Raw genomic sequence first — 26,377 nt, 5'->3', positions numbered from 1 at the left:
GTTATAAGACTTTTTTAACTAATAAAATATTAAGTTGACCTTGAAAACAGTGGATGTAAGCCGATTCTTAATGGACTGTTAATATGACGTTTGCACCACTGTAAGGAAAATATGAGAAAACAAACCAAACATTTCTGAACATTGAGGGGGATATTTGAGAAAATAACCTGAGATAAAATCCTCTATACATCTCACCAATAAAAAAAATCCATTTTTGATAGGGCACTTTAATCCTTAAGTTTAGCGATGATAACAGTAAACATCAGATGCTTCACGCACATAAAAATGAGGATGGCACTGTTATGATATTGCAGAAGAAAGGTTTTAGGGAACACTGGAAGTACAGAATTTATATGGCATCACTTTGTATCGGTACATGGCATGAAAGTTCAGCCAACATATTAGGACAACTTGAGTAACAATAACAGCATACCGTTCCTGAGTTTTGGTACTTTTTCTTCTTCTTCCCCTTCTTCTTTGGATTTAGCACCTGTGTAGAAATCAGTTTGAATCATCAAAACAGATTATTCCATAAATTAAAACACATGCCTTCTTAAAACTAAACATGTCTGAATCTCCATCAGCACACTGCAGTGGGTGTTACTGATGGAAATAGCTCTGTTTACTCTCCCTCTTCAGATTCATGTATTCCAAATGCCACAGGACACTGCTTCCAATAGAGGCTTCCAACAGAGTGTACACACTCCCCAAACATTTTTCAGAACATGTTCACACACTTCATTTTGTATTCTATTACTTGTCCTCTGCTCAAGGAACAATTGATTTTCTCTGTTTTGGAGAAAATTAAAAACTGAGCTAAGGATTGATGAAGCTGAAGACAGCACTGGTCTAAATGATTTGATAACCCCCAGTTACATCACACGAGAGTGGAGAGAGCACCCTGCTCTCCCCACATCTATTCTCCAGATTATGCTTCATAGTTTTACTGACTCTTAACTTTCAGTGATTTATGCTTAGCTCGAACACAGCTGATACACCAGTCAGCAAACTGCAACGAGGACAAGAGGGAAGCACAGCCTTTTAGGGAACTTGCTTAACAGCGTGCAGTACACATATTAGTGAGTTCCATCTGGATGGCTGTATATCAGCCTGTTAATCACTGTAATTAAAGAATCCGTGTATAATCCCAGCTATAATGCTCCATTTCAGTCTTTGGAATACAAATGAACACAACAATAAAGTGAGTCTTTTACATTTTAGATCATTATGTGAGCTACAAATAAATAACAAGAGCAATCAAAGACTGTATAGAAAAGACTATTTCTACCATTGTTTTCTTTTTACAATTTGCTCGTTCAAATATGATGTGAAATTAGCAATTTTGTCCTATCAAGCAATGCTGAAGAACTCTTGCCAAAATTGTTGGATCCAGACTAGAAATTCACTTCTAACTTGCCCTAAACGCCACCTCACGATCAAGCAGAAAGATATCCTTGAACCCTGAAACAAACCTCCTTGGGACAGGCAAAAACTGCTGAAAACTATAGGAAGATAATATACACTCCCACTGGTGAGAAATGACACTTGAAGGTGGCTCTAGAAAATGTTGACTCGGACAAAACTCAAACATAACGTAAAATATGCAACTCAGAACATGTGCACCTGGTATTATAAACTACCGGATCAAGGTGATGCATCGTATACTGACAATCCACGAGCGTAAGAGCAGTCAGATTCCAACCTCTGATGAATGTGTTTGTCTGGTTTTATTCATCTAGCTTTCTGGCCCCAGGGGGAAGAGAGACAAAACTTATGTTCACATTACACAGAAAAAAATGACTTTTCCTGACTTTGAGCCTGTGCTCACGCTGCAGTGTGTGGGGAAAAACTACTGTAAATGTTCTTCTGTATGGACGCAATGCTGTGATTAAAGATAGAAGTGAGCCTCATCCGACCCACTTCAGTCCCACAGACCTGCAGTTCTTTACTCTAGTATTCCAGTTTTTCATGATAATGTCAATTATTTTTATTTAATGACTTGATATCATTACTTAGCTGTTTCTTTTTATTTAGTGCTTTGTAGCCTATAAAATTTTATTAGATCGAAGTATTTACTTTATTTGTCATGGCACCAAATTTAAAGTATTTAAATGGCACTGAGGTTGAAAAATACAGCTGTCCTGAGCATGGCATGAACTAAATCATTTGTTTAAACTGTGTGACCACAGTTGGTTTCAACTTGAAAATATAGCATGAAAAATGTGTACTTTAAATCAGTGAAAAGTGAATGAATCCAACAATAATTTTCTAATCTTTTGTAGACTGACCACAACGTAGAAGCTTTCCAGATCACATGTCCTCCTGGTATTGCTCTAATTATTGTGCAGCTTCTGTTGTATACTAACTGTTGTACAGAGATTACGCTATAAATGCTTTGAAGTTGCACAATGTGTCCTATATTCAAGTGAAAAACTACATGCGTTTGAATTATTTCCACTTTTTTCAAAGCATTCTCTTTGTTAAAAATGCCCGATCTCCTGCATGGACTAGTTAAAATGTTTGTGAGGATATTTTTTAATAACAACTTGCCTCGGGTATGTTCAGTTTGAAAATGGGGCACAGCATTTTGCTGTTTCCAGGTTGAATGACATGTTTTATTTAAACATTGTGCAACGGCATGCAACAGTGGGTAACAGTCTCTGAAGCATGTTTTATTCTCGTTCAGTGGGTGTATCAGAGAGTATTACCCTTACAGTGTTGACACGTAAGCTGTGTAAACCCCTCACATTAATAATATGTTAACACCGCTCTATGAGCTCAAATAGCTGTTTGAAGGTTCATGTCTTGGTTAGATATCTGGATCAGGTGACCCTGAATCCTCCCTTAGTTATTCTGCAATAGGTGTAGGCTGCTGGAGGATTCCCATGATGCACTGAGTGTTTCTTCTTCAGACACCTTTCTCACTCACTATGTGTTAATAGACCGCTCTCCACTGAATCATGCTTGTTATTGATCTCTGTCTCTCTTCCACAGCATGTCTTCTATCCTGTCTTCCTTCTCTCACCCCAACCGGTTGCAGCAGATGGCCGCCCCTCCCTGAGCCTGGTTCTGCTGGAGGTTTCTTCCTGTTAAAAGGGAGTTTTTCCTTCCCATTGTTGCCAAAGTGCTTGCTCATTGTTGGGTTTTTCTCTCTATGTATGTATTGTAGGGTCTACCTTACAATATAAAGCGCCTTGAGGCGACTGTTGTGATTTGGCGCTGTATAAATAAAACTGAATTGAATTGAATTAGATATCTTGATGAGAGAATAATGAATAATTAATATTATGAAAGGTGTGGGGAAAAGGAGTTGGATTATCACCTCATAGACGTGGAACTGTGACTGGCTTCTGGACATTTCCCTGTAGCTTGTACTGAACTCTCCGATGAAATCGTGGCTGTAAGAACACACACAGAGTCACATTAGGCCATTGCTAAAAACAGGAAACACTGTAGTAAAGCTGTGTCAGGAAAAGTAAAAATAATAATAATGACAAGAGGAATGGTCCAAATGCCTGCTAGAGAATAACAGATTGGATCAATTTGTTTGTAGTGTGCATAATATTTGAAGTCTTCTTCAAGGAGCAGGACTATCACTGAGAAGCTCATTGGTTACTGTAGGCGTGGGTGTAGAAACCATTTATGTAATTTCACAGAGATAATCAGCAGAGTTGGAATTCAGGGTCAGATATTAATAGGAGCTCAGGGCAAAACGCCCTTGAAATGTCACAAACTGTGTATGAAATGAACAATGAAGGGGCAAACTGTGCCCCTGAGTACTGGCAATTCACTTGCTTCAAAAGATAAACACGATCTTTATTCCCTGCCTGACACCATGAAGGTAACCATTGAGAGACAGTTCAGAAAATATTAATAATTAATGTGTTGTATATTTGAAGTAGAAGGGAGTGTTGTCACGTGCAGGGCTCTGCTGAGATATTTTTCCGCAGTGTCTACTCTTTAACAGTGAAAAACAAGAGTGTGTATAAGGACATCCACTTTGGAGAGTGGTCTGTTAGCAAAATCCCAAAAGCACTTCCCTACTTTGCACATATGCTCTGATGTTATCAGGGCAGCTTTTTTGGATTTTAAGAACACACAATAACAGTCTCGCTGGTATCTCTCTTTTTAGAATGTAGTTTTAATACATTAAATAATGATACTGCATAAATTCATGGACCATTGCACCACACACTGTAGCTTTAACATGCAGGAAAGCATTGCTCTCTCACCCTCCATCTCTGTCCCAGTCGTACACCTCCACCTTAATGCTCCTGTGCAGAGAAACAAGTGGATTGAGTGAAATCCCATTAAGAAAAATCAATCAGCACCACAGATTTACTATTTTTCTGTTTATAGAGCTGGCCACTGGTCTGTGGAATGCACATGTCCTCAGCAAAGAGAGGAAGTTCTAGACAAACTAAAGAAGTTTCTACATCTCCTTTCTAAGACTACGGTCTGGTAAGCTTTAATGTTTAAATGTATCCAGGTTTAGGTTCCAAATCTTTAATCTGTAGCTGTCACCTTAGAAATAGACACCTGTACAAAGAGTGCACTCTGCAACAAAATAAAATTAAAATGTTAATTACAGCTCTGTGTTCTAACGATTTCTGAAGCATTTAACTGTAACAGTATTGCATTCTACTGTTATATTTTTATGCATGCTCTTTTATGGCACGGCAACTCTTTCATGGCATGCATTTTTAATTTCTCTCTGCTATTTGGGCTGATTGGGACCTGATGAATGTAAAAACAAAGAATTACCTGATTTATTTTTTTTTTAACCTGATTTTTGTTTCTGAAATTCATTTTAAATTTTGATAGAACAGTGGGAGTATAATGTCCTCGTACGAGGATATCAGGCACTTGTAGAGCAAAATTTAGTATTTTGGTCTAGACAACCCAAAATGTGATGTCCACATATGTGGATGCCAGGTCCTAGGAGGTTAAAAATAAATTATCCATGCAAAAACAAAGTTTGACACTCATATCTGTTGACTGTAGTCCTTTAAAACAATTGAAAGAATGGCTTATAGCTGTATCAGTCAGGACTTTCTGAAGATCCAAGTTGTCTAATTTTATTTCCGATTGGATCTTCATGTTAATGGTAACATGTCAGAACCTGGTCATTTCTGTAACTCTTCTATAGCATTTTCTTTAGTTTAACTCCTGGCCTGTCGCACTACCTGAGTTACACTGTACTAAAATTGTAAAAACCTGGGTAACTACAGTAAACTGTCATTAGCATGCATCATTTTTCTGCAAGCTAACAGTAAGGAAGCGCTTTACTTACTTACTACTTATTACTAAATAATTTTTAAAAGGATCTCAAAGGTATGGAAGCCCGTTTCTGCCACTAAATTTAAAAAAAAAGTATCCATAACTTGATATGTTGAGTTATCTTTCTCAAAATTTTGAGTTATTTTCTGGAAATTTTGAGCTAATAACATATTAACTCAAAATGTCAAAAAAATTGACTCAAAATTTTGAGTTAGGGCTGCCAATCGGTAATCTACGTGATTGATGTCATTTCCTTGTTACCCGGAAGCTGAAGCCCTCAGCTACAAATGCTACAGCTAAGTTACCGGTATTACAGCCAGTCATGAACGCACAAATTGCTAATTATTTTCATCGTGGCTTCACAAATGATGGAATCTTTGTGTTATTAGCTGAATCACATGGCCTTGCTATCTACAAACGTACTCTCGAAAGCGCCAGTTTGTTGCGATCCAGTTTTGAGTGCGCATTCCACATAGATTACTGATTGGCAGCGCTAACTCGAAATTTTGAGTTACTTTTCTCAAAATTTTGAGTTAATAAATCAAAATTTCAAGTTATTAAGTCAAAATTGCGAGAAAGATAACTTGAAATTTTGAGATATGGATACTTTTTTAAAATTTAGTAGCAGAAACGGGCTTCCATACAAAGGAGCTCCTAAACATCGCCCAAACATCTAGTTTACCTAAGTCTTGTAAGTCTGTGCCTATTTAGTATTCAAAGGACGATAAAGAGCTAAAAACTTTAACTTTCAGACCAAAACAGAATTAGACACACAAAAAGGAATATTAGCATATACATGAGTTATCAGCCAAATTATTATTTTAAACAAAGTTATTAACCCAGAATTTCTCCATCTGTGCCGCAATAAGAACACAAACAAATCCAAACATGTCTTGGCTTGACTCTGCTTAAAAATATGCTCACCTATATTCCTGTTCCTGTTGTGTATATTAATATTCTCTCCATTTAACTGTAAACATTCATGCATCCCCTTGTGTGTCCTACTATACCTGTCATAGTCACCATTACACAGCGCCCTGACGGGAATTTTAAAAGCCTGCCACACTGGATCCAGAGTATTCTTCACCACCTCTGTTTTGTGGCAGATGGTGTACCTGCGAGACATACAAAGTTAAAGAAAAAGACAAAACAAAAACAAAGCCCTCAGTGCTTCATCTCCTTATCATTGAGGGAGAGCTTCATTTAAAATGCGTTTCAGGAAGCTTGACCCTTAGCTGAAGAAACAGCTTCCAGTTTCTGTTTTATGAGGGATCAGGACTGGCTCTTTGTAACCACGGCTTGCTGCTGTTAAACCCTGCGGCGGAACATTTAGGCTGCATCAGTAAATACCCAGCTGCACTAAAAGAAAATGTGTTAAGTGCGAGACGCTGAAGTCGACTTGAATAAAAGCATCTTCAGGGCAAAGAAACTGCAACCTCCACACGCAGTTTTCACTTAACTCTGTCTTATCCATCCATCCTCTCTTTATGTTTCTCATGTCAACTCTGTGCTATTATTTCCGCTCACCTCTGCATCTACGGCTTCTGAATGGAAGGCATAAGTCACTCATACAACAGGAAGCATTATGTAACATCACACAGGCGGCTTAGCTCCTACTGTACGTCCTCCGTGTATAAGCTTTTAGAGCATTAACCGTCATGCTCGGAGTCTATATGTACTTCAGAAATTTTTGCATGTGTGTTTTTATGTGTATAATAGCTGAGTATGTAATCGCTGGATATCAATAAGAAGTCACTTGTCAACTTACGATCCGTCCTCGTTGCTGCGGTAAAACACAAGAAACGGATCTGATTTTCCGAAGAAATCCTTCTTATCCAGCTTGTTCCCACAAAACTGTAACATCACTGACTCCTAAAGAGGAAGAAAGGGACCAAAACAAACATGACACACTGCCTCAGAAGTGCTCTAAAGACATAAAATATGACCTGCTATTAATACAAAAAGTATTCATATTGGTCAATAGGATGGTGAAGACTTGTGCATGTGTGTTATATATATTTGTTTTGTGTTATTTTCCTTTTGATCCCATGGCTTTTTGTTTGGTGAATTGATTTAATTAATTGAATTGGTTGATTTTATTACACAGTCAACTGGCATCTCTGTCACTTTTATAATTAATTTATCTTTGTAGCAGTTTGCTGCAAAATGGTTCTTTGGTTTTAAAGGATTGACGCTAACACATGGGTCTGACTGTATGATGTTGTACAAAAATGTAAATAAAAGACTTGAGCCCAGAATATCAGAGAACTTCCCTTGGGAAATATCTGCTTTCTATATTAACTGAATGCTTGGGTGGACAGATTCACTACTGGGAGCACAAGATGATGCCTGCAGCACATTCAGGTTGCACATTTGCACTGTTGCAAGAAGGTCTGCTGTATCTCCCAAAACAGCCTCAAGAGTTTGGAAGAGATACTAGGAGATAGGCACAGGGAGCGCTGGACATGGCTGTACCATGCAGCAGGACCAGTGTCTGCTCTTTTGTGGGAGGAGAAACAGGAGAAGTACTGCCAGAGCCCTACAAAACGCCCTCCAGCAGACTACTCATGTGCATGTTTCTGGCTATATTGTCAGAAACAGACTACATGAGCATGGGATCAGGTCCCAGCATCATTTATTGTGCACACAGCTCAGCACCATTCAGGACAGAGCAAAGGTCTGTGGCCACCTGCAAAACCTGCAAAAGCATTCCAGTTTTAGGGGGGATTTCATTTCATTAGCATCAAAAGCAGGTGAATTAACCAACAATGGATTATGTGTCTCACAGAGGGAGAAGCACAGTTTCTCATTTATAGTTATTGTTAAATATATGAATATATTGACGACACAAGTAACTAGCCTTTCTAACTAAGATGGGGGTATTTGACATTAAATTAAATGCTTTTTTTTTTATCCTTCCAACTCCATAGTGCAAAGTCGTGTGTAAAGCTTATGAATACGTGTATTCTATGTGTGAAACCAATATTAAAATGTTGGACAATTTTAGTTCGATCTGTGTGATTTTTACTTGAAGAAGACAAAATAACCAGAGAATACAGATAAATAAAGCACAGCATCTCAAAGTCCAAAAAGTCCACTTCAAAATGGCCAACAGGTGAACCAAACAGACTCTTACCCTGCAGTTGCTCACTTCTTCTGCTCTCACTATGATAGTGCCACATTTCTTTCCTGGGATTCCACTAGAAAAAAGAAAAACAAAACAGGAAACTGACCGCATTGATTCCAGTGTAAATGCTTTAAATGTAATCTATTTTACACTGTATATGTCTGTTCTATTACTGCATGCATACTATATTTAGTGCTTCACAGTATTATTTGTCATCTTAGTTTTTTTTCTTAGTATATCTATACTACTCATTACATTTTAAACTGCATTTTGTCATTCTAATCTGAAATTGTGAATTCTTGGTTGTTCATCTTCCTGTGGCATTTCTTTTCACCACAGATTGGGGTTTTGGGCAAATATTTATGATAAGAATATTTAAGGTTGATCAGGAGTTTCAGCAAAATGCTGAAAATGAGAGAATTTCAGGAGACGCTGCATCTAATTTCTCCTCTTCATGTTTTCTCTTGCAGTCACTGCCTGATTGCATTTGTAAATATCAATTAATGCTGAATGAAAACCTTCAGAAAAGAACATCAAAGTAATGCAAACCACATCCAGTGACATTTCAGCTGAAATGTTTGTTTGCATCCTGAGCAGGCGAAGCGTAATATTCAGCCAATAAAGCCAAGGGAGGCTGACCACTAAAAATAGACAAAATGAATGCCACAGACCCCGGGCCTGCTCCAGGGTAAGGAAGGGTAGAGATCATTTATTTTGGCTAAGTAATGTCCAGTAATGCCAGAAAGCGCCTTAAACAAATAAGAAAATTGAGAAATTTATGGCTGATCTAAGCAAGTTTTTGACAATTTCTCCATCGCCTGAGATTCACAGGCATCTTTGGATGAACAGGGAAGCTTCAGTGAAATGAAGCCACTGTACATGGAGAGATTGCTCAGTAAGGGGCCAGATGGAAGAAATGGTGAGACAAAGAACAAAAAAGAGATGGACAGAGCCACAGAGAGAAACAGTGGAAGAACACAGTGCATAAATCATGGAGTACAAAAAACCGTAGAGGAAGCCTGACACCATCAGTGCGTGACATCACAAGTGTCACTGAAATGGAATTTTAGTCTGTGATCCCCTTCAGTGCTCACAGTCAGTATCTTACACGTGTGTAAATTAGCCTCAATCTTATGTTCTTTACTGATAAAGCTATATGCTATAAAGCAACTACACCTTCACTCCTAAAAAACTGATTCAATCTTGATGAAACTGGCACATAAATTACCCAGGGTATGTAGCATCAATATGGTGATTGACTCAACATTTACTTTGAATAAAAAGTGCAGGTTTTTTTCTGTGTATTTGTATATAGAAGCTGCAAAATCGAGGCTGTTTAGTGAACATGTGCTGTTTTTACAAACTTAAGTACACAAAGATTCAAAATGAGCTAATATTTTTCTTAAAATAGTACATGTTCTGGTTGTCACTAAGCAAATGACCCATATGCTGTGAGGGTATTGCAGAGAGCTGGGTTTGTATCCTCCCCGGGCCATTTTCTCTCCATCTTCCACTTGCTCTCTCTCCCAGCTTTCCTTTTGCACTCTCAACTCTCCTATCATAATAAAGGCTAAGAATTCCCCAAAAATACTTCTTAAAAATTGTGCATTTTCTCACTTCTGTTCTGTTATTAATAAAATATGGATTTATGAAATTTGCAGTTTACACAGTATTCCATTTTTGGAATTGGCTTTCCAAAACATCTGTGCTGAGCTTTTTCAATGATTACATTTATGTTAGCTTTAATTACCAAGTATCTGGATCTGTGCCATACACCAATACAGTTGCTGGATGTGCCTTGTGTTACGTTCACCTAAAAGGGGTCTAGGCGATGAGGGGGGGAAGTAACAAAATGTGTCCGGGTCAGAAAAAGGAGACAGAGGCAAAATGGATAAATTAAAGAGTTTCATTAAAGTTTCTATTAATATTCAGCTAAAAGAGACGGACAAGCCACTTTCACCATTTAAGGAAAAACAAAACTCAAGCGTTGGTCAATAAAGTAAAACGTAAGTCAAAAAGAGAGAGCAGCTCACTCGCTGTAACCATTCACATGGCACTCTGGCCCAGAGCTCACCTGTCCCTGAGCTTAAATCCCTTTAATTACTGATGTGAGTCAGCTGTGAAAAAGAGAAAGGGTGGCACCTCGGGCAGAAGAGATTGAAGGACACGCCCACACAGGCACCTTCAGGAGGAGGCCCTGCTAGGGCTGTAACACCTTGCTAACAAAGTAAGCTAACTTCAGCCGATAACTTTACATTCTCATCCAAATTTTGTCACTTTTGGCATCCAGAAGTCCAGATGACAACAAATAAAATGCCACATTCAAGGGTTCAAAGAGGTAGTCCAAAAAAATAGTCCATCATCCATATACAGTCTATGGTTTACAGTTGTTCTTCTATTTTTGTTGTTGTTGCTGCTTTATTTTTATTTGTATGATCCAGAGCCACTCGACTGAGCAGGAGTGAAATGCTTTCAACTTGGGAAGGAGCACAAACAAAGTAACACACCCACACATACACACACACACACAGCTGCCCAGACTTGCAAATATCAATTGCAGAATAATGACGAATATCTAAAAATATCTTCACAAATCCTAAAAAAGTTACAAATAAAACATGTAGGTGCTAGAAAGAAAGCACAAAGACACAAATAAACACACACAATCACAAATCTAAAAGACAGTGAATGACTACGGGCAGAGATGATTACATAACTTAGTGACAGCAACACATTCTTACATCATATTTCTTGTGTATCATTCTTTAGGAAACCCATTCAGTTCCAACCGCTCGTTGATTCTGACACACACAGACACACACTCACTGACAGAGAGAGACACACACTAATGGATGTAGATGCCAGTATGGCCACTTACTTTCAGCTCACTCAATTTCTCCCTTTCGCTCACTCTAACACACACATATGCACACACAAAAAGGACACCCACTGGAGGACGTGGGGATCAGACCATGGTTGGACAGCTGATGGCTCACTGTCTTTGGTGGAAAATTAAAACAAGACGAACAGGTTCTTTAGTTCTGCTCTGTGGGTTGAAGCTGCAATAATATCAGGATGCAGCTAACAACCAAAAAGAAGTCTGAAGACCTCTTGGAGAATTTACAAGAAAGCTTTCCAAGGAAACTTTGGTCCATGATTTATGAGGAGCCTTCGTGCAGTAAACAAAACTCTCACTTCTGTGTAATTTTAAATTGGGCTGTATTCGTGCAGTCGCCTTGTTTATATTTAAAGTATTATTAATGAAATATTTTTAAAGAACCTTGAACTGTTTTAGATTTTCTAAATACCCATGAAGCATTCAAAACTCATGAGAATATATTAGCAAATGTCTGTACTTTTGACTTCCCCATTTAAGTTAAGACTTACATCTGGATATAAATCTGGATAGCCGATCAACTCCATCTAAAGGTCTGACAATCCACTGCCATGGTTTTTTAAAGTGTGCCCGTGGAGTTGAAATTGTCGCAGACTAAAACGCATTCTGTGCATCACTGAAGTCAATTTGATTATTGTATTTTGTTCTTCGTGAAAAAAAAAATTTAACTTCTTTCTGGATGTTAGCTGCCTTCTGTTCCATTTATTCTGTTAAGACGATCCTACGTTGATGTCCAAGATCCGGGGAGGCCCAATATGAATGATAGTGTTCCATTATGCACTTTTCTACCCAGGTATGGTTTTTACTGGATTGGCAGAGTGTGATAGTAGATGAGCTCCTCAACAGAGCTGGATAAATTGCAGCCTCAAACCATGACAGAGCCTCCACCGTGTTTTACAAATGGCTATGGATACTCACCGTTGTACCTCTCTCCTAACCTTTGCCCTACATACTGATAAATTATTTGTATTTGAACCAAGAAATTGCTGGACTTGCTCTTCTTGTCACTAAACAGTGAACAATATACAAGTACATTTAGAAAAGAAAATAAGAGAGAAAAAAATACTATGCAAATTACATACAAAAAAAACCGTTCTGATTAATTTACATATTGAAAGGGAGTGGGAAGAAGTACACACTTATTTAATCCCACCCCTTTGCCATAAATTATCAGTTAATATTTAGTCAGCTTCCTTACTGATATAATTTGTAATAAAAATAGCGAACAGATTTCTGATATACTTTATACTATAATATCATATCATGAGTTTTTTGTTTGTTTGTTTTTAAATAGAGACATTCACTTAATTTCAATATTTTCCTTGTCTTTATCGTTCGAGAAGATCATATTTTTATAACTCTTTTTGAACAGTTTTATGTTTGGACATTGCTTTAATTCCATATTCAGCCTGTTCCATAGTTTCACTCCATGAACAGAAACACAAAAGCCTTTTCTTGTAGTACGTACCTTCATTGTTTTGAAGTTACAAAAACCCCTTAAATTATAACTTCCTTCTTTCAAAAAAAAACATACTCTGAATATTACCTGGCAGTTCTTTATTTTTTGCTTTGAATAGAATTTGTGCTGTTTGGAATTTCACTAGATCGTCAATTTTCAATATTTCAGACTGCAAAAATAGTGAGTTTGTATGTTCCCTATAACCTGCATTGTGGATGATTCGAATTGCTTTTTTTTGAAGAGTAAAAAGTGAATGTAATGTGGTTTTATAGTTATTGCCCCAGACCTCTGCACAATAGCTTAAGTATGGTGAAACCAGTGAACAGTATAGAATATGAAGTGATGTTCTGTCGAATACCTGTTTTGCCTTGTTTAGTACTGCAATGCTTCGTGATACTTTGGAATGAATATATCTTACGTGAGCTCTCCAGTTAAGTTTTTCATCTATTATTACCCCCAGAAATTTATTTTCACTGACTATTTCAATATCAACACCATTTATTTGAATCTTTGCATTTGTATTTAAACTACTATTTCCAAATAACATAAGTTTAGATTTATTCAAATTTAATGATAATTTATTTTTATCAAGCCAGAACTTCACTTTACTTATTTCATTAGTCATATCCTCCAATAAATTCTGCAGATCATCACCAGAGCAAAAAATGTTTGTATCGTCAGCAAAGAGAACCATTTTTAATACTTTGGACACTTTATATTATGTGATTAATAATAATATAAATACCTCAAGTAGCTAAAACCTTTGCATAGTTCTGTATCTTCCAAAGTTGTTTTCACCTGTAATTTGAACCAATTCACAGGTTTGATCAGTTGTGAACAAATTTATGCCTATGAGATAAATAAACCTGAATCTGCTGATCTACTGGTGAATAATGAATCCTACTACAACTAGTACGATTAAAAAGCTGGGAACCTTGACAATTAGTCATTACTTCAAAATACAATGTTTTCAAACCAGACTTGTTAGTACTTTTTGAAATTGATGATTGAATTGTGATTGTGTAATGTCAAACCTTGTGTGATGATAATTGTAATTCTGTTCAATATGGAAGGCATGTTGGCAGTTAGGCTAACAGCTCGGTTCTTCCTCTGAATGTACTACTCCACTGTTTATGTTTATTTTTGTCAGTACTAGCTAATACTGGAGAGAAACTGTCAAAAATGCTAGCAGGGGACAGACTTCCTGTGCACTAGAGGATGCTTCCAAGCTAACATAAACACCCCATCGAGCGTAAATCTGACATGAACTGCTACAGGTCTAATCACTGCTTTTTTTCCTGCTATAATTAGCAACCGAGAAGATGAAATCACAGATTCATTCATTTTAAAATATCTCTGATGAGATTCTTTAAGTCTTAAGTTCAGTTAAGGCTTCTACAAAAAGGAGGTGTGAGCTCATCACTGACACATTCACTTTGGGTGAACTGTCCTTTTTCAATATTTGATTTTTACCATCTCAGCATGTTTGCAGTCTGTCATTAGCTCTACTGCTGTTAAAGTGTTCATCTCATTTGGCTGTTGGAGGCAGCGTAGGCTTTCATCAACATCATTACTCATTTTCATGCCGCTGCTTCACTTCGAAGACAAACAATGGCAATCTTAAAATCACATGCTGCTTTTCAGTTCACGCCTACATGATCTAAAATTTTAACAGCTTATTTGAGCTACCTATTGACTCCCAGATTAGAGTAATGTAATACAAATATTTTTGCCCATCACTTTAAAATGGCAAAAATCATATTCCAAGAGTGTGCTGACTGTTGGTCATTGTGCGTGCATTGTGTGGTGTGTGCCACTTACGTCAAAGGTTTTTCTAAGCGGCTTCCCAGGGAGCCGACAATTTCACCCAGTGTGCAGAAGGCCTGGCCCAGGAAGTCCTGCATTAAACAAGGGAAAAGAAGGTTTATGAGTTAAAGAGGAACATTCATTACAATTTTCTTTATACATCTTTTGCATTTGTTCCTTTTCCTAAATCTGTCCTTAAAGACGGTTTAATATTAATCCAAGACATTTAATTATTAATTTGTGATTTTATAGGCTAAAATACAACATATTCTCTTATATTTTTTAGCTTGCAAAATCCAGTGATTTCAGTCTTTATTATAGGATTTTGTACCATTTTACCCTGCCACTTATCATTGCAATATCTTTTTCAGCTGCAACAAACAAGGCTGAGCCGATTATGTGACTGGCTGTGGCTTCAGCATGACTGAACAAACAGCCATCATACAGAGATACCACACAGCAGCGCCACGTGGAAAACAGAAAACAAAAAGCTATAGGTAAAACAAAATAATTAAGTAACAAAGTAAACAAAGTTGCATTTGCACCTGCATTGGAAATATCTCATTTGAAGCTGTTTCTCCAGCAGATTTAAAGTGAAGGGTAAAAAGAAACACATCACTCAAATTAAATGTCACATTCCCTTCTCCATCCACATTTATTTTGCACACTGACATCTAAGCCCACCGTGCAAAGAGACTAGTGTCCTTGTTGATCACTGCAGGGTGACCACATGAGAGGAGTCAGTGTAGAGATGAGGAGCCCTTGGCCAGCAAAACAGAGAATTCTTGCATAAAAAGTGGACTGCTCATGCACTGATACTAAGTCCTCCCCTACGAGACTGAGAATGCACGCGTATAAAAGTGCTTGACAGATGAGTCGTGTTGAGTCCAGTGGGCAGAAAGCTGCTCCAAAGATATATTATACTGATATATATCAGTATATTTCTCCCCCAGCCGAGGTCTCAAAACAAAAAGGGATGACAAAAACACTCTGGCCTTTCCTTAACATGTGTGCTACTAGCGAGGAGCCCTAGCCTGCTGCACCATTGAAAGTCTAAGGCTAGGAGTTGTGGTGCTATAGATTCACTGTACAGAGAGAAAAGGTTTGAGGGGTTTCTCTAATAAAAAAAAATTATATATATTTTGTTTTTTTACTGTACTTCCAAACCCCTTATAGTCCCACGTGTGGGATTATACCAAGGCCCAGTGAAACAGTGGGCAGCTACCAATCCAGCGCCCGGGGAGCAGTTTGTAGTGACGTTCCTTCTTACTGATGTTGCTGTCATTCGGTCTCACTACATCTATCACTACGGCGGTCTTCCTCTGCTTGTCCATCACCACTATGTCCGGTTGGTTAGCCACCACCATTTTGCATGTCTGTATCTGGAAGTCCCACAAGGTCTTAGTTTGGTCACTCTTGACCACCCTACGGGGGGGATCTCCCATTTTGAACTCTGGACTTCCAGGCCATACTCGGCACAGATGTTTCTGTATACAGGGAGTGCAGAATTATTAGGCAAATGAGTATTCTGTCCACATCATCCTCTTCATGCATGTTGTCTTACTCTAAGCTGTATAGGCTCGAAAGCCTACTACCAATTAAGCATATTAGGTGATGTGCATCTCTGTAATGAGAAGGGGTGTGGTCTAATGACATCAACACCCTATATCAGGTGTGCATAATTATTAGGCAACGTCCTTTCCTTTGGCAAAATGGGTCAAAAGAAGGACTTGACAGACTCAGAAAAGTCAAAAATAGTGAGATATCTTGCAGAGGGATGCAGCAGTCTCAAAATTGCAAAGCTTCTGAAGCGTGATCATCGAACAATCAAGCGTTTCATTCAAAATAGTCAACAGGGTCGCAAGAAGCGTGTGGAAAAACCAAGGCGCAAAATAACTGCCCATGAACTGAGAAAAGTCAAGCGTGCAGCTGCCAAGATGCCACTTGCCACCAGTTTGGCCATATTTCAGAGCTGCAACATCACTGGAGAGCCCAAAAGCACAAGGTGTGCAATACTCAGAGACATGGCCAAGGTAAGAAAGGCTGAAAGACGACCGCCACTGAACAAGACACACAAGCTGAAACGTCAAGACTGGGCCAAGAAATATCTCAAGACTGGTTTTTCTAAGGTTTTATGGACTGATGAAATGAGAGTGAGTCTTGATGGGCCAGATGGATGGGCCCGTGGCTGGATTGGTAAAGGGCAGAGAGCTCCAGTCCGACTCAGACGCCAGCAAGGTGGAGGTGGAGTACTGGTTTGGGCTGGTATCATCAAAGATGAGCTTGTGGGGCCTTTTCGGGTTGAGGATGGAGTCAAGCTCAACTCCCAGTCCTACTGCCAGTTTCTGGAAGACACCTTCTTCAAGCAGTGGTACAGGAAGAAGTCTGCATCCTTCAAGAAAAACATGATTTTCATGCAGGACAATGCTCCATCACACGCGTCCAAGTACTCCACAGCGTGGCTGGCAAGAAAGGGTATAAAAGAAGAAAAACTAATGACATGGCCACCTTGTTCACCTGATCTGAACCCCATTGAGAGCCTGTGGTCCATCATCAAATGTGAGATTTACAAGGAGGGAAAACAGTACACCTCTCTGAACAGTGTCTGGGAGGCTGTGGTTGCTGCTGCACGCAATGTTGATGGTGAACAGATCAAAACACTGACAGAATCCATGGATGGCAGGCTTTTGAGTGTCCTTGCAAAGAAAGGTGGCTATATTGGTCGCTGATTTGTTTTTGTTTTGTTTTTGAATGTCAGAAATGTATATTTGTGAATGTGGAGATGTTATATTGGTTTCACTGGTAAAAATAAATAATTGAAATGGGTATATATTTGTTTTTTGTTAAGTTGCCTAATAATTATGCACAGTAATAGTCACCTGCACACACAGATATCCCCCTAAAATAGCTAAAACTAAAAACAAACTAAAAACTACTTCCAAAAACATTCAGCTTTGATATTAATGAGTTTTTTGGGTTCATTGAGAACATGGTTGTTGTTCAATAATAAAATTATTCCTCAAAAACGTTTTTGTTGTTGTTGCCTGCAGTCAGGAATGAATCATTCCCAAGTTACACGGCTATAGGCTCAGGCTGTTGGGGGGACTTCCCATGTGCATTACTTGTCATCTTCCCATGTATATGTCGCTACTTCATGTCATTAATTTAGTCTTTTTCTTCCATAGTTGTTTTGTCCTTGGTCACTGTACTCTTCTTTTGACTTCCCCCTCAGTTCCAATTGTTTGTAGTAGATGCCTGTCCTCCTTGTATGGGGCTGCTGGAGGTGTCTTCCTGTTGAACAGGAGTTCTTCCTTCTCAACATTACCAAGTACTTGTTCATAAAAAATCTGATCATTAAAGATTCCTCTCTCAGTACCTTTCTCAAAACAACTGTTGTTGTAAATTGGTGCTATATAAATACAACTTCCTGTGCCTGCGTGGGTTTCCTCCAAGTACGCAATAGTCCTCCCACATCCCTAAGAGATGTTTGTTAGGTTAAATGATGATTTGAGCCGTAGGTGTGATTATGATTACTTTCTCTGTCTGGTCTGTGATGGACTGGCAGGCTATCCAGAGTGAACACAGATACTGCTAGAATAGACTTCATCCATCCATCTAAAGAGAGTGGATGGATATTACTGATCCAATTAGAATTTTGGCAGAATTGTATATACAATATGTACATATCATATGCACAATCTCACACATTACAAGAAATTGTTTTAATATGGACTAAAAATTTAGCTTGAATAATATGAAAAATATGTTGAACAAAACAAAAATACACATAAAATATTAAAATCCTAAGTCTTCAGAAAACTATAAGAGGTGTGTCATCAGCACCAAACAACACCAAAGGTAGAACAGAACTTTGTTTGAAGGACCCTTGGGCTTTAAGCCTGTTGCACTCAGTAGGTATTTCTTGCATCACACTTGTGAACAGTCTAATAAAGGAAATGCCACTATTCTTTTAAAAGCTGTTAAACAAATAACAAGATGTGATGTGCTTTTCTAACCACAAGACATTTAATAAAGGGAATAAAAGCTCCAGTAAAATCCAGCCGTCTCTCAAGCAGTCATGAGGGAACACCAGCCAGTTGATTTAATTACTGCCTGCAAACAAAAAAGCAATTTCTCCGCCTGGATTCATTTGCTTATCATCGAGTGCTGAATAAAGACTTTGTAATGAGACCGCTGTTTGTGAGAAGCACTGGTGTATTTTTCCACAAAAAAACATGAGTTGAATAACTGTGCGTGGTGACAAGCAGCGCTTAGGAAGAACGTCATACCCTAGCCTTACATCCAACTTTACTGTATGTCCCCTTTCTGAACTGTTTTTCCTGCAGCTTTAAGTACTAAAGGTATGTGAACCATATGGCACGGGGGAAAACATCTGTTTTGATTGGAGAAGGGAGGCATCCTCTAAGGGTGCCACTGAAGCTGCCAAAAAAGATACTGTACTTGTGTGCGTTTGCATTTTTTCTTCATTTTTAGCCACACGACTAGGAATGAACTGGACAATGGAGCCATCACTGTGTGCCAGATCTCCTATCCCACACATCCACAATGACGACAGGACGCATCCAAGCGTCCTCAGCCTTCATGCTTAGAGTGAATTGCAGCACTCACATTGCTCACTGCTCACAGAGGAAGCCTCGGGGCACGCTGAGGTTGGGGCTGAGGAAAAGAGCTCCGCCAGCAGTTGGCAGTGAGGTCGAAGCTGGGTAATAGGAAATGGGGCTGGGTGTTGAGGTGAAGAGAGAGTTTTATACTGAACTAGTGCTGCTCAAACCTCTGTTTGAACTGAAAGGGAATGTTGTAGCTTTAAGCCAGGGATATATCAAATTTCAGAAAAGCAGAATCCTTAATCAGCAGCAGCATGACAAAACAAAACCAGAAATAACAAAGCTGATCAGAAGCTGTGTCTGATATTTATGCGTTTTATTTGATCATTTTGTTGAGCTTTTTCTATTTCCTGGAGTTGCTGTCTAATGCCCAGGACAGTGTTTTTCTCCAAATTTAATCTCTTTGTTATATTAATAAACCACCTTTTGATAAAGATGACATGTTCAACATATTAAATTAGAAACAAAACAATGGAACCTACATGAATGAGAACTTTAAGATATATAGCCTCTGTAGCATTGCTGCCTAAGTTTAGGGGTCAGCGCAAATTGATTGATAACTATCCATTTAAACTAGTCCTCAAAGAAAGTGTAAGTTCCATAAGTACTATCACAAGAAAGACAAACAACATGTATTTATTTGAAGTTAAGGCCACACTAACTCATATGAGTTGTGGCCAAAATGTTCTGGAAATCAGTCCATAAAATAATAAAAAAGCAATACCTCATTTCAATTTGTCCAATCTCCCCTTCAGGCTCCTCTTTGTTAAATGGCCGGTATTTAACTCATATTTACTTAGTCCCTATGGACCCCAAAGCGCTTTACACTACATTCAGTCATCCACCCACTGGTGATGGCAAGCTACATTGTAGCCAGAGCTGCCCTGGGGCGCCCTGACAGAGGCGAGGCTGCCGGACACTGGCGCCACCGGGCCCTCTGACCACCACCCACAATGGGTAGGCAATGGGTGAAGTGTCTTGCCCAAGGACACAACGATCGAGACTATCAGAGCCGGGGTTCGAACCGGCAACCTTCCGATTACAAGACGAACGGCCAACTCTTGAGCCACGATCGCCTCACATGTTAGCATGTCTGGCATTTATATTTTGTTTCCGTGCAATAGATCTCATTGCATGGATCATTCATTTTACCTCTGCTCTGATTCTCTTTACATTTGTGAAAACAAATGTGTGCTCACAATCAAACACCTGACTGATGTGCTGCTTTCAGGGACCGTCTGTTTTTATTAAGCACTGCGGTCAATTCCCAGATGTGTCAAAACACAGCTTCCAAAAAGCTATTTCAAATTATCAGCCGAACTGAACGTGGTCTGGAAAATGCACAAGATGACTTTAACGGCAAGACTGGTAAAATATAAATTCGTATTTAACTTTCAGGAACTTTTCGATCGCTTTGCATTTAACTTGTGCTAGAAAACCCAAAGTATCAAAAAAGTATTATTTTAATGTGGATTGCACAACACTGGTCACTATATTCTTCATTTCCAGTTAATACTTGTACAGCTGCTGTTATTGTGTGTATATATATATTTATTTATTTATATTTCTTCATACATTCTTATATAGTTCTATACTGTGTATTGTGTATTTTGTTGTACAGTTATTTTATTTTCAACTTTAATTTATATATTTTATCTTATTCTTTCACAGTTAAATTTACCCTTCATTCTAATTTGTGTTGTACAGTTATTTCATTTTTAACCTTTATTTTTTTTATATTTTATTCCTTCCTAGTTAAATTTACCCCTTTTAATTTTTCATATTTATTTCCTATCTTATTCATAGCCTTTTCCTTTTTTTTTTCTTTAGGTCACGAGCAGTTGTCTAAGCATTTCACTGCATATCGTACTGTGTATGACTGTGTACGTGACAAATAAAATTTGAATTTGATTTGAATTTGAATTAAAAGAAAGAGTATATGCAAAGTAGCAGATGCACCCATAATTCAGTGCCCTGATTTATCTCTAATCAGCTGATATTTTTTGTTTTTCTTTGTTTTTTAAACATGAACAGCATCTATGAGGTGTGAGGTCTTGGTGACCTACAGACATAAGGAAACACTTTAAACCTCAGCCCTTGGTTGTTGTGTGGCTCTCAGCCTTTATTCTGGCCTTCAGTAAATGGAACAAAGTTCAGTCAGACTGAGATCATTTACTTGACTTGGTCAGTAAAGAATAGTCCACCTTGTCACCCTGAAAAGCTCTTTGGTTGCTTTGCATGTGTGTTTATGATCACTACTTTTACCCCCAACATTCAGATTCAAATCAGGCTGCTATTGTTCTGGAAGGTTAACTGTGGCTGTATAAAATTTAAATGAATGCATGGCTGATTGTTGAACAGCTGAGGTGAAAGAGACACTCACATGTCTGGAGAGGTTGTCACTCTTGCAGTCTAAATCATACCTGCAGAGAAAAAGAAAAAAGATTAAATATCCGAACATGGACAGTGGCAGCACAAACTGACTGACAGATATGTGACTGAAAGGGGACCGTAGTGTCATTTTTTTTGCCTTCATTATCTAGAGGCATTAATGCAAGGTACAGCAGTTCTCACTAATCACTGTAAAGAAGCTATTCATGCTTAACACAGGTTTTGTGATGGCGGGACCAAAAGCTTCACTAAAACGATTTCATGCATGTGGGTACATAATTACCAGGCTCAGTACTTTTAGGTCAGGTGAAGGCTTCAGCAATTTTACCACCCAAATTTTCCAGCTTTCAATTATGACGGTTTAATAGCTTTTGGTTTGTAGTCAATATGTATCTACAATGCCAATTAGATTATTTTAAAAACTGCATAAAATATATTTCAAAAAGAAAGAAATAACACAGAGAAATATTCAGGGAATCAACCAGAGTCAGCATGCTACGTATTGTATTCAATAAACACCACATTTATAAAACTTCATATAACTATCATCTATAGTATTTATATTATATATGCATATGCACATACATGCACCTGCACACAGTCAGACATACACAAACACACCCGTCACAGATTAATGGATCTCAGTGGTCCATTCTTACACTCATAATGAGTAATATAGTGATTAGGTGCTTAAATGCTTTTGGAGGATTTTTGCATCTGGGAATATTGTTAACTTTAAAGCACAACAAGGCCCCGCATTGCCTCAAGGTTTAGCTGTTCTATTTCAGCTAAATCGCAAATCCACTGACTGAAGCAATAAGAAACTCCAATGAGATTTTACTCGAGACATGTACTCTCGAGTAGAGTCTGGGTAGGTCTGGAACCAGCCAGAGAGGCACCAGTCCTGCAGTTTTTGTTGCTGCATCAGGTTATTGTACATGTATTAACATGATGAGCGTGTCACTCTAGGTTTGTCATTTTTCATACAGATGTATTTCAACCCAAACTATAGTCTTAACCTATAAGCAAGTGCATCTAAGTGCCTAAACCCAACCACACAATTTATTTAGTGTCTAAATCTAAATAACAAGTAAAAATGAAATTAAAAATTAGGTCAAAATTAAACAACTTGAACCAGGTTAAAATTTAATGAGATTTAATGACCTCTCAATATTCCTCTCAAAGTTTTTAACTACGGTACATATTACTACTAGTGTTGAGGGTTTTTTTTACCTGCCTGTTTGCAACTGTGCTATTTGAAATTGTGTACCAATTAGAAGAGCAGTAATATAGTAGTTTTTATAGTAATTTTCAGTATTGATTTAGTATCTGAGCATCATTTTGTTTGACAGCCCTTCACGCAAGTGACAGGAAACCCCACGGGGTAGACCTGCAACCTACTTGCAGGTCGGGGGACACTCTACTTAGCCTGCTGCTACCACCACCATACTTCAGCAGTATATGATGGATGGATGGAGTGCTCTTGGCACCCAGTATTGTTGTAGCTAGTCTGTCAGTGCACCAACACCAAACAAGATCTCATGTATGGTAAGAGAATGCATTGGATGCACAAGTCCCCTGGACTTTGGTAATACCTGAGAGGATGCTAACACCAGATGACAAAAACATTAACAGAGCGATTGTGACACTGCCTGTAGCACTATAAGCAACAATTCATTTTTACAGTCTGTCCAAACTGAAAATGATATAAGGTGATGTACAATCACTAAATATTCATTCTTCCCTTAATCTATAATGAGTTGTCTGGATAAATCAGTATCCCACCAGGGGCAATCTGATAACAAACTTTTTGACTCAATGGAAAAATTGGACCAATAATTTTTTGTTTTGTTTTGTTTTGTTTTTTAGCTGGATATTTGGTTGTGTTACACTAGTGGGTAGGAAATGTGGCCTTGAGCCATTAACCTGAAACAGAGCCCTGAAGCTTCGTTCTAACTCCCTCAGTTTTCACTTTTTATTCAGACCCAAAAGACACCGACTCAAATGTAATCACTTTAGGCAGCTTAACAAGCTTCACTTGGCTCCTTCTGATGCTGTTGAGGGTTTTACTAAAAACTAACAGGCTTTCTCTTGAGGCATGCAGTGTTAATTTTCTGGTGCCCACCGAGCTTACAGTTGTCAAATGAAAAAATAAATGTGGCAGATCTTGCAGATTTATGACTTCCATCTGTGATTGCCGCTTCCCAACAAACGCTCGTAAAGGTCAATCAATGGTCAATGATCAATGGTAACTTTATTGTCCCTGATGGGAAATTGATTCGCAGTATGTCAAAACAAACAACAAACATACAACCAACACATCACGTACACTCATTAAAAAAAAAATACTATAATATAATATAAGCCTGATAAAACAACCTAGATATTCCATCGAAAAAAGTGCAATGTGCAATGGCAACAACACTTACAATTTAGTGTTGTTAATTAAGATAATAGCACTAGGTACAAACGACAATTTGTGTCGCTTTGTCTTCACTGCAGTCATTTTATAACGACGACCTGATGGAAGCAGTTGAAAATCGTTAAAGAGAGGATGATCTGAACACAACAGGACAGAGGTTGCCTTCCTCAGCACCTGCCTGTTATAAAAGTCCACAAGCTGGACCTGAGACCTCCCTGAAATCTTGCCCGCCACTTTAACCAGATTGTTAAGTCTGGTCTTATTATCCATGGACATACTACCGTACCAAGCAATGATACAGAAAGTTAAAACAGATTCAATAAAACTTTTATAAAAGAGAGTCATCATTTCAGATGAAACATTAAAACCTCTCAACCTCCTTAAAAAGTACAGTCTTTGTTGGGCCTTTTTCACTGTAGCAGCAAGATGTGACTCAAAGGACAGGGTCTTATCAAGAACAACCCCCAAGTACTTGTAACTATCCACCATTGAAATGGTGGATAGTTCAAGGATTCAGAAATGAGCAATTCCTGTATTTGCCCATCCTAACATTGGTCCAAAACCAAACGCAGCAGCTATGTTGTGCATGCCATCTAATCTACTTGGCTCCCCACAGAGCAATTTATCCACCTTTATTTATTTCCTGCACCACGAAACCTCCTTCGGTGTGTCAGGTGTGTGTCAATATGCGAGTGCGGTGTATGTGCAGCAGTGTGCAGCCGAGTGTGTAAATGGAAGAGCCTGAGCGTTTCTTTCTACAGACAGCATGCCATGTACGATAAGGCGCCTGCTGACAAAACGGGGAGATGCCGTGTGTCACTACAGGATGTGGAAGAGAGCTCGAGTACAGTGCCATTACTAATATATTTCCATAAGCGCAAGGAAGACACGCTACTGTTACGCAACACGCTGCCAGCAAAATGCACAGGTGCGCTTCATGTTCTATTCGCCCCTTGCCTCTGTCACTCCCAAAGGTTCATAAATGACTCATTTAATTTTATTTAATTATAAGAGACCCAAAGAGAGCAAGAGATAAAAAAAAGCACGAGAGGGAGAGCGGGGGAAAAAAAGATGTATGTATGATGATTTGGCGGCACATGTTCACCCGCACATACACACGAACACACACAAGAGTGCTAGAGTAGATGTCCCATGGCGTCTTGTGAGTGCACATTTGCTGTGTATGACTGGACGTTCGTGCGTGAATGTTTATGTAGATGACGTCACTCTGCATCGGCACTGGGCCAGACAGGATTTCTCTCGGTCCTGCGCTGTCTGTCTTTGGGAGTGGGGGGTTGCTGCTCAGAGCTCTGTTTGAACTGAGCAACGATGACTAATGACAGCGCACAAATAAATGGGGCCGAAGAGGCAGGCAAACAACAGACAACGGCTCACTGACACTTCAGCGTTGTTTCCTAACAGCTTCATAAACCACTGAAAAGCTTTCAGGCTGACTGACACAAGATATCACACAAATATTTTATTAGCGGCCTCTACACTCACATGATCGAGATGATGTTTTACCAAAAATACTGCTATAAAAGGAAGTGAAAAACCATCCGACCTTCAGCTCATGTAGTCCAAGGCCACTTTATTAAGTTGTATCTTTCTCCCCTTTTGCTTTCAGAAAGCTTTCTTCTGATTGGCTGCCCCTCACAAACAAAAGCTCTGAAAAAGCAGGTGGGTGGAGCTGCAGAGTTATGTGTCTGCCATGACGACATTAAGGATATATCCGCTCACTGAGATCATACCAAACCAAGAGTAGAAAAACTCTCAGAAGCAGCCTGAGACCTGATCTTTTGGCTTTCAGAGATTCAACACTGACCTCATTATTTGACACCGACCCTGTTGCCTTAGAGAAAAGTATGGTGGCTCTAAAAGGTCAAAAAAAACTTAAATATCTGTAAATGGAAAAATGGGACACAATAACGTGATGGAACAACTGCAGAAGTAAAAGAGCAAAAAACTTGTAAAGGATTGCATTTAAAAGTATAATACTATATATTTGTTACAGTTAGCAAACGTCTATCTACTGTTAGCTTATCAGCTCGATTTTTCTGTGTACTTTTGCAACATTTTTCTATTTGCTGTTGTTTCTACTGTTACTAGTGTTTTTAGTGTCAACGCATGTGCGCATTTTCACTAGTCACCGTTTTTTCTTCTAAAATGCGTATTATTATGCATTATAAGTATTTTATGATTAAGAATATTGACATGCATGTTATATTTACAAAAAATAATTAATTTTGGATAGAAAAGTTCGCATCCCAGTGCAGCACTGTGGCACGATTAGCACTATTGCCTCACAGCATGAAGGACCTTTGTTGGACTCCACCATCTGGCCGGGGCTTTTCTGTGTGGAGTTGCATGT

At 38.6% G+C, this 26,377-nt stretch overlaps 1 protein-coding gene across 5 annotated transcripts in view; it reads right to left on the bottom strand.

The window, feature by feature from the left end:
- Positions 1-26,377, bottom strand: part of LOC309709937 (copine-8-like) — a 91,834-nt gene that overhangs the window by 25,809 nt on the left and 39,648 nt on the right. For 3 of the 5 annotated variants that reach the window (XM_082538931.1, XM_082538933.1, XM_082538932.1), the window contains exons 5-12: positions 21,577-21,616; positions 14,584-14,660; positions 8,417-8,480; positions 7,049-7,152; positions 6,291-6,395; positions 4,233-4,274; positions 3,323-3,398; positions 434-490 (exon numbers count right to left, since the gene is read on the bottom strand). In XM_082538931.1, coding sequence (XP_082395057.1) covers positions 434-490; positions 3,323-3,398; positions 4,233-4,274; positions 6,291-6,395; positions 7,049-7,152; positions 8,417-8,480; positions 14,584-14,660; positions 21,577-21,616 — 565 coding nt within the window. Of the gene's footprint in view, positions 1-433; positions 491-3,322; positions 3,399-4,232; positions 4,275-6,290; positions 6,396-7,048; positions 7,153-8,416; positions 8,481-10,157; positions 10,428-14,583; positions 14,661-21,576; positions 21,617-26,377 lie in introns of those variants that run through there. The other 2 variants (XM_082538935.1, XM_082538934.1) reach the window with 2 other exon arrangements.

Source organism: Aulonocara stuartgranti (assembly GCF_965226115.1).
Source record: "Aulonocara stuartgranti genome assembly, chromosome: 7".
Lineage (NCBI taxonomy): Eukaryota > Metazoa > Chordata > Actinopteri > Cichliformes > Cichlidae > Aulonocara > Aulonocara stuartgranti.
This window is presented reverse-complemented; position numbering and strand designations above follow the sequence as displayed.